The 7,774-nt window shown below is 43.7% G+C and overlaps 1 protein-coding gene across 1 annotated transcript; it reads right to left on the reverse strand.

The window, feature by feature from the left end:
• Positions 1–352: 352 nt before the first annotated feature.
• Positions 353–2,002, reverse strand: LOC123993735 (neurogenin-1-like). Its single transcript, XM_046296170.1, has 2 exons — positions 1,811–2,002; positions 353–1,687 (listed from the first exon to the last, which is right to left on the reverse strand). Exon 2 carries the CDS (start codon positions 1,675–1,677, stop codon positions 1,009–1,011), a length of 669 nt encoding a protein of 222 aa, XP_046152126.1. The 5' UTR covers positions 1,678–1,687; positions 1,811–2,002; the 3' UTR covers positions 353–1,008.
• Positions 2,003–7,774: the final 5,772 nt, after the last annotated feature.

Consider the following 7,774-nt stretch of genomic DNA (forward strand, 5'->3'; position numbering starts at 1 on the left):
ACTGATGGATGCACCTGCTGTGCTCTCTCTCCCTAGAACCGTTATCTTATTAATCACACCCTTTTGTTTCATGAACAGGCCACGCGAGGACACTAACTGCCCCTGTTATGATTTGTATTATTAAGACAATGATTGTTGTGTTCATGGGGCTTGCAACGCGCTTTATCAGTGTGATAATCAGCACGCTTTGAGTGCTCAACTCTCAGCAACTAAAACATTCGAAGAGTCCAAAAACTGAGAAATATATATATTTTTTTAAGTTATATTTTTATTTGTAGAAAAATTATTCACACACTTTTCATGTAAATAGAATAGAAATCTATTTATATACAAAATACATTATGACAGGCGAAACTTGAATAAATAAAATAAAAAAACGTCGTAGAAGGGTCCTCTCTAGCCTCTTCTTGGGATTGAGTCATTCTATTGAACAGGATTGCCGTTTTCAGGGGGTCAATCTCCATAATGTATGAAGCCAGCTCCTTGTCTTCAGACGGCCTTTCACTCTATTGTCAGAGCGGCGAAACTGAATTTCCACGCTCGTTTTTCTGCATTATCGCTCTACTAATTGTAAAATTGACTTTTCACCTCAGTCTACAAAAGCAAATCGGTCTCCTTTTTTAAATGATAATACTCTTGTAATAGAGGTTGAGGTTAAGATCTGTGAAGTGGACTTCTAGTAGGCGTCGTATGCGCTGGAAAAAGTGCAAATGTTTCGGAGGAATTACAAAACGTGAGGCAAAACAATCATACTCAACTTGGAAAAGTCGACCAAATTAAATTAATGTTCAATCCGAATGTAAAATAGAGCATGTAAAAATAGGAAAACAAACAAACTGTATAAAACACACCCACAGAGACATGGGTTAAGGCAAACAGTGAATAATATCATTCCTTTTTTTCCCTTTCAACAGACTAACTGAAGAATGCATTCAGTCATTATTCTGCTATCGCTCTATTGTAACAATCTCGCAGTCTACAAAAGTTTGTGGTAAGGCTTTAGTTCAGTTAGTAGGACATGCCTGGTACAAAGTTGTGATAGCTGTACTGTAGAACATCAGTCTGGAAACATCCATAGTCATCATGGGTGGCTGGGCTGCTGGGGCTTGAAGTGCAATAAGACGGAGAGGAGGAAGAGGAGGACGCGCTGGAGCTCCAGGAGCATGCATCGCTGCCCGGACTCGGGGCGTCAATCACGCACGGGCTGGGAAGCAAGTGAGACGAATCAGCCCGTGATTTGTTTTGGCGCTGTTCAATGTCCGCGATGCGTATGGTCTCGGAGAGCGCCCAGATGTAGTTGTGAGCGAAACGCAGAGTCTCGATCTTGGTGAGTTTGCTGTCATCGGGGAACGCCGGTAGAACGGTCCGGAGGGTCTCCAAAGCGTCATTCAGGCTGTGCATTCTGTTTCTCTCGCGGTCGTTTGCCTTTACGCGCCGGTTCTTCTTGACCACGTGCACGGTGGCTTCATTCCTCGCTCTGCCTCTGCGTCTCTTCTTCTGTCCCATATCGGTAGCGCACGGGCCCTGGCTGTCGCTGGCCGGGGAGGCGGGCTTGCCGATCGAGGATGACGGGGAGGAAGCGTGCATGCTGCTGCACGAGTCTTCGTCATCGTGCGTAAAGTAGTCGCAGCTCGAACTGTCCATGTCAGAGTAAACGGTCTCCATTGCGGTGCACATGATGTTTTTCCTGCAGAAATAAGAGGAGAGGGAATAGGTTAAACATTGAAAATGCAAGAGCGCATGGTCAAGTTTGGAAAGCAGGCCTAGTCAAGGCAATGGCGAAGGACTCTGGGAGCAGAACGAAACCCACCTTAGTAATCTGGTTGGAGAAGGTACAGTATCAGTTGTCTTTCAGGGAGCCAAAGTCCGAAAAGTAGTTTGTATGATGAGTACAAGGCACGCGTCTTTCTCTTGCGCTTGAATCAGCTCGTGTGAGCGAATGAGCCTGGCACACGACTGGCCTCAGATACCTTATATACCCTGGTCAGACAATGGTCGTACCCCTCTCGCGCTGGCATTTGTGTGAAGGATGGATGAATGGGGTGCATCAGGTCTGCCCCGTGCCGCACTGCCATCTCATTAGCATAATGTATGCCTGTTGTTTGTTCGAGCTCCGAAGCGTGCCTGTAATCACGACCGTCCAATGAGAGCAGGGGACCGCTGCCCAGCCACGCGAGCACTACTGTTGCTGTCCATCCCTGGACCAAAGACCAAGCCCACTTTAAGTTAAACCTTTAAAGTTAAATGAAAGAAGAAAAGGAGCAAATGACAGAACGCTTAGCCCCGGAGGCAAGGTCACGCTCCAAAAATAAATGAGCCTATCTTCTGTCCAAGATTCGGTCTATATACCTATAAACCTGCATGAGTATCAGCTAAAATCGAACATATAAAAACAATAGGCATATCCACTACCATATTTGTCAAACATGGACAATTTCTTATACATCGAAATTAAATGGAAAATTAGATTTAGTAAATGTTGGAAAATGGGACTGTTTTCCAAGTTATCGAACAAAACACAAAACTTGCTGTAAAAATTAGATAGACATAACAAGGATACCAAATATTTAGACAGTGTATTCAAAACGTTTATACACAGAAAAACTGATTAAAGATAAGGAAATCCACCACGCCAACATATTTGAACTAGTGTGCGTCATTACGCACAATGTTGCACGCATGCACAAGCATTCACATTTTAGATCTATAGGCTATCTAGCCTATCTAGCATCTAAAGCAGGACAGGTTACTTCATCTTCACAACTTTCTCCACAAATCCACAGTCAAACCCTGGCTAATTAACATTCAAAACATGAAGGGCGCAGCAGTAAAAACGTCTAGCGCATGCAAAGGGCAATTTTTAAAAGGGTTTTTAAAGACATCTTTATGAGACAGGCATACCAATATCCATTAATTATTCTATTTATTCCATGTCCAGGATCTCGCCTCTCCTTTGAAAAAGTGGATGGGGGCACTATTTAGAAATAGTTTGGCCAGGGACCTGCAGTGCCTTTCTGCTGGCGGTATAATGAGGGTAGAGGGACAGTCATTTATAAATAATTACACAATGTTTAGAGTCTTCGGCCATGTATAATATATCAAAGCGATTATAAGGTGAATTGTTCCATTGTACGCGTCTCCCCTCACTTCTTTTCACTCCTTATACGCGTTGTCCCTCGTCCAAATTCGGGCTCCTCTGGGCTTTTGTCACACTTTTTTTCAGCCTGAGCCACTCTATTGGCGTTATTCTTATTCAAATAGTCTCAGCAGGAGCAAAACATAGCCCGTCTCTGAGGCATGTTCCCCGGTTCCATATCTCATCATTTCGTTGTATTTACCTGCCCATCTGCTTAATATCTGCTGGACTAAATTGGTGCACGTCAACGTCATATATTTGACTTATTTCGATAGGCCAGACTATATGATCATTATTTCGATAGGCCAGACTATATGATCATTATTTCGATAGGCCAGACTATATGATCATTATTTCGATAGGCCAGACTATATGATCATTATTTCGATAGGCCAGACTATATGATCATTATTTCGATTTAGTAGAAGGCTGAAGTTGCGACACGCTGACTATTGGTGATGTTGCCACACGCCGGAGGTTGGTTTATGAGGTAAATAAAATGTTAAACCCTTACAGACCAATCCTGTGGTCGGAAGTGCCAAACGACAGGGATTGGGATCGATGTTATTATTACAACACCAAACTGTCGGTAATAACATCAACGAGGAGGAGCAGCTTGAAGGACTATTCTGGTTTTAGTTAGGACATTAGTAGGTGGTCATACGTTATTGCTCTTATAAAGTGATAAAAGATAACATTTTTACAATATGACTTAGTTGGTTTGCACTAGAAGCGTGAGCCTGCATGGAGACCAGGCTTGTAATTGCGGTTAGGACAAATCGGCCGGGGTGTAGAGAAAGCAGAGTTTTCTGCCCACACTTGAGAGAGGTTGCCTGGGTGATGTTGTGACAGGATTAGCCACAAGTGCACGAGATGTGATTACATTTCAATAGCAGAAACACGTGAGAAAATAAAACAACCGAATTAACCAAAGTAGGGTCTCAAGCCGAAACAAATGACAACGAAAAAGTTATTCAATTGAGAAAATAAAAACAATTCAATTGTATTATTAGACCACCGCTGTGATCAAATTGTTGTATTATTCGATTTGATTTGAAATATTATAGCATTAATTATGTTGAATCAGTGTTGATTTATTTAAAGAGTAGGCTGTAATATCACGTTTGCACGGTAGGTGCTAAACTCGTAGTTAGGAATATATACATGCCTTGTGCAAGGTGTTATACTGGTGAGGTCATAATACCTCTATTGACACTAGAGCAAAGGAAGTGTGGGGGGATAGACTCTCTCTATTCTCTAGCGGAATATTCCTCCATTTATTTTATATCTATTTATACAACCTGAATTAAAATTAAATTTAGTATTTTTGCAAAAGCATTAATCCCCGGGTATTAACGCGATTACTGTCTGCAAAAGATCTTTGAGTCAGAAAGTCTGAACGGAGTTTTCAGATGTTAATCCGTTGTTTAATCCCTTCCCTTGTCGTTCAGGCAGCAGCCCAGGCCAGCAGAGCTTTTTTTCTCCTTGTTAAAAACTCACGCAGGGCAGAATAGGGCCATTACTTTTTTCAATGGTAATTCATTCCTTACTCCAGTGCATCAATTGTACCCCAGACACTACTCTCCACATCTCAAAGATTCCCTTCATCTTTTTAAAGGCATTAGCCAGAAAGAGAGAAAAATAAAATAACGTTCCCTTTGCTTTTACAACCGTGATGGAAACAAATGTATTTGTTGTAACTACGGATTCACGGTTTCTTGGACAGTTCGGTTCCGTTTTATTCCCACTGTGTTCATTTCTAAAGAAACGAAATACGTTTAATATTCTCCTGGGAAAAACCACAGCTTCCATACCCTTCCTTCCAAAAAATCAGGCAGGATAATGCCCCTAACCTTAAAATGAATGACATCTTCCATGCAACATATCTGGAGAACAATTATGTTAGAATAAACTCTAGATCATGTTTTTTTTCTTTCAGGTCAAGTGTTGATTGGTGCACATCACAAATTAACACATCATTAGTTGACTTTGATTGGCCAATTAGTCAGATTGCCTTATTTTATGATACAACGAGGTAGTGTGTCCTTCATTACTACTCTTATAAATAAATAAATAGGTGTTTAATTCTGTTTTTGGTGATTCTCCTTCTCCCACATAATCTATTCTGTTGTAGGTTATGCTACTTCGCCAACACAATCATTCAAACGTTACATTTAATAGTTGTTGTTTTGTGTGTACATTTTCCATAATTAGAGTGAAAAACAATTTATGCAAATGAAATGTTTTTGTTTCAATAAATATTTATTTTCTATTAGTCTTATGTGAAAGCATATATAACTACTTCCAAAGCAAGTATGCTGAACACGTAAACGGGGCGTGCTGTCTGTGCATGATGTTATTGTTTGCCTACGGGTAGCCTATGTATATGCACCCACCGTCCTCTATTTAACCGTAAACCTGCTTGTTTGTGTTTTGCGAGAGAGTCAGCCATCCCTCAATTATGCTTCTATCTGTGATACCCGTCTGTTCTGATTTGGTAACATCTTAGCTCAATTAGATTTCCAAACAGGTGCTATTATTATAATGTAATGGAATCTCATTTAGGGTAGTCTGAATGCTAATGGCGTGGCCTCACTGTGAAGCGGTTTCTAGACTGCAGCAGTTCGTGAACCTGCTGCTATCAATCACATGTTCTGGTCTAAATACAAATCCTATTCACTTGTCTTCGTGTATTTACACAAAGGCATAATTTACCTCTAGTTTACCCTGAATTAGGGTCCACAGTGAGCATGGTGTCTCTAAACGCGTTCTAATTCTAAAGATCCATGGCAACGATTGAGCAGATTGAGGAAACGGTTTGCTGCAGGTTTAAACAAGTGTTAAAAGAAGAACAAATATACAGCAATACTTTACTGTGATGTAGAACCTGACCTCATCAGCAGAGTAAACACCACCGTATGGCCATAGGCCCCTGGAAGGGATGTGGGTCCCTAGAGCTGTTGGCAACACCACGTCTATGTGCTGTACACCCAGGAGATGGCTTTCTGTTATTTAACACTAGTTTATTATGGTAGGATTCTAGTTGAATGGTGTGTTATCACCTTTTACATGACTTCATATGATTCATCTGAGTAATAATGCTGATCATGGTTATAATATAGTAATAACAGTATTAAAATACATTTTTGGAGTTTCAACCGTTATGTTACATTTGACCGTAGCCCGGTATGTTGACAATGGTTGACTATATTCCTATATGTTTCTATACCACAACTCTTGGTGCTAGCCTGTCTAGTATCCTGATCTGGACTTCTCTGGTAGGGTTCTGATGCAGAGATGGCATCACTTGTGGCGTCTTGACTGAGCCATATGGTTTGGAGTGCAATAACTTGAAGCCGGTGCCAACAATGGAGTAATTGAGAAGGGGAAAGGATCTGAGCTTGACTCGACAAAGCTGCAAAAACTCCCTCTTTCACTCTAATGAAGCTGTTGTCTGCCGAGTCTGTGTGGGGTTGGGGGGGGGGGCAGGGGGACGTGATTTGTCATACAATCTGAAACTTTAGGAGGGCCGGAGAAAGCCCTCCTCTCCATATGTCTGCTTATTTTGCATCTGAAAGCTACTGGTTAAGAGAGAAGGGGGAGAGAAGGGGAGAGGAGGGGAGAGCAGAGGAAGGGAGAGGAAGGGAGAGGAGAGGAAAGGAGAGAAGGGGGAGAGAAGGGGAGAGAAGGGGAGAGGAACGGAAGGGAAAGAAGGGGAGAGGAAAGGAGAGAAGGGGGAGAGGAAAGGAGAGGAAGGGAGTGAAGGGGAGAGGAGAGGAAGGAGAGAAGGGGAGAGGAGAGGAAGGAGAGAGGAGAGGAAGGGAGAGAAGGGGAGAGGAAAGGAGAGGAAGGGAGAGAAGGGGAGAGGAAAGGAGAGGAAGGGAGAGAAGGGGACAGGAAAGGAGAGGAATGGAGAGAAGGGGAGAGGAAAGGAGAGGAAGGGAGAGGAAGGGAGAGGAGAGGAGAGAAGGGGAGGAGAGGAAGGGAGAGAAGGGGAGAGGAAAGGAGAGAAGGGGAGAGGAAGGGAGAGGAGAGGAAGGGAGAGAAGGGGAGAGAAGGGGAGAGGAAAGGAGAGGAAGGGAAAGAAGGGGAGAGGAAAGGAGGGGAGAGGAGAGGAGAGGAAGGGAGAGAAGGGGAGAGGAGAGGAAGGGAGAGAAGGGGAGAGGAAAGGAGAGTAAGGGAGAGAAGGGGAGAGAAGGGGAGAGAAGGGGAGAGGAAAGGAGAGAAAGGGAGAGAAGGGGAGAGGAAAGGGAGAGAAGGGGAGAGGAGAGGAAAGGAGAGGAAGGGAGAGAAGGGGAGAGGAAGGGAGAGAAGGGGAGAGGAGAGGAAAGGGGAGAGCAAAGGAGAGAAAGGGAGAGAAGGGGAGAGGAAAGGAGAGAAAGGGAGAGAAGGGGAGAGGAAAGGAGAGGAAGGGAGAGAAGGGGAGAGAAGGGGAGAGGAAAGGAGAGAAGGGGAGAGGAAAGGAGAGGAAGGGAGAGAAGGGGAGTGGCGGACTTACTATTAGACAGGAGAGGCAACTGCCTCAGGCCTCACATCATCAAGGCCCCCATATGCTCCACTCAAGGCCCCCCATGCTCCACTCGAGGCCCCCATGCTCCACTCGAGGCCCCCCCATGCTCCAATCGAGGCCCCCCATGC

The sequence above is a fragment of the Oncorhynchus gorbuscha genome, linkage group LG13 (genome assembly GCF_021184085.1).
Source record: "Oncorhynchus gorbuscha isolate QuinsamMale2020 ecotype Even-year linkage group LG13, OgorEven_v1.0, whole genome shotgun sequence".
NCBI classification, from domain to species: Eukaryota; Metazoa; Chordata; class Actinopteri; order Salmoniformes; family Salmonidae; genus Oncorhynchus; species Oncorhynchus gorbuscha.

Excerpts from the sequence above, each read along its gene's own strand:
- LOC123993735 (XM_046296170.1), bottom strand. The coding sequence starts at position 1,677 with ATGTGCACCGCAATGGAGACCGTTTACTCTGACATGGACAGTTCGAGC.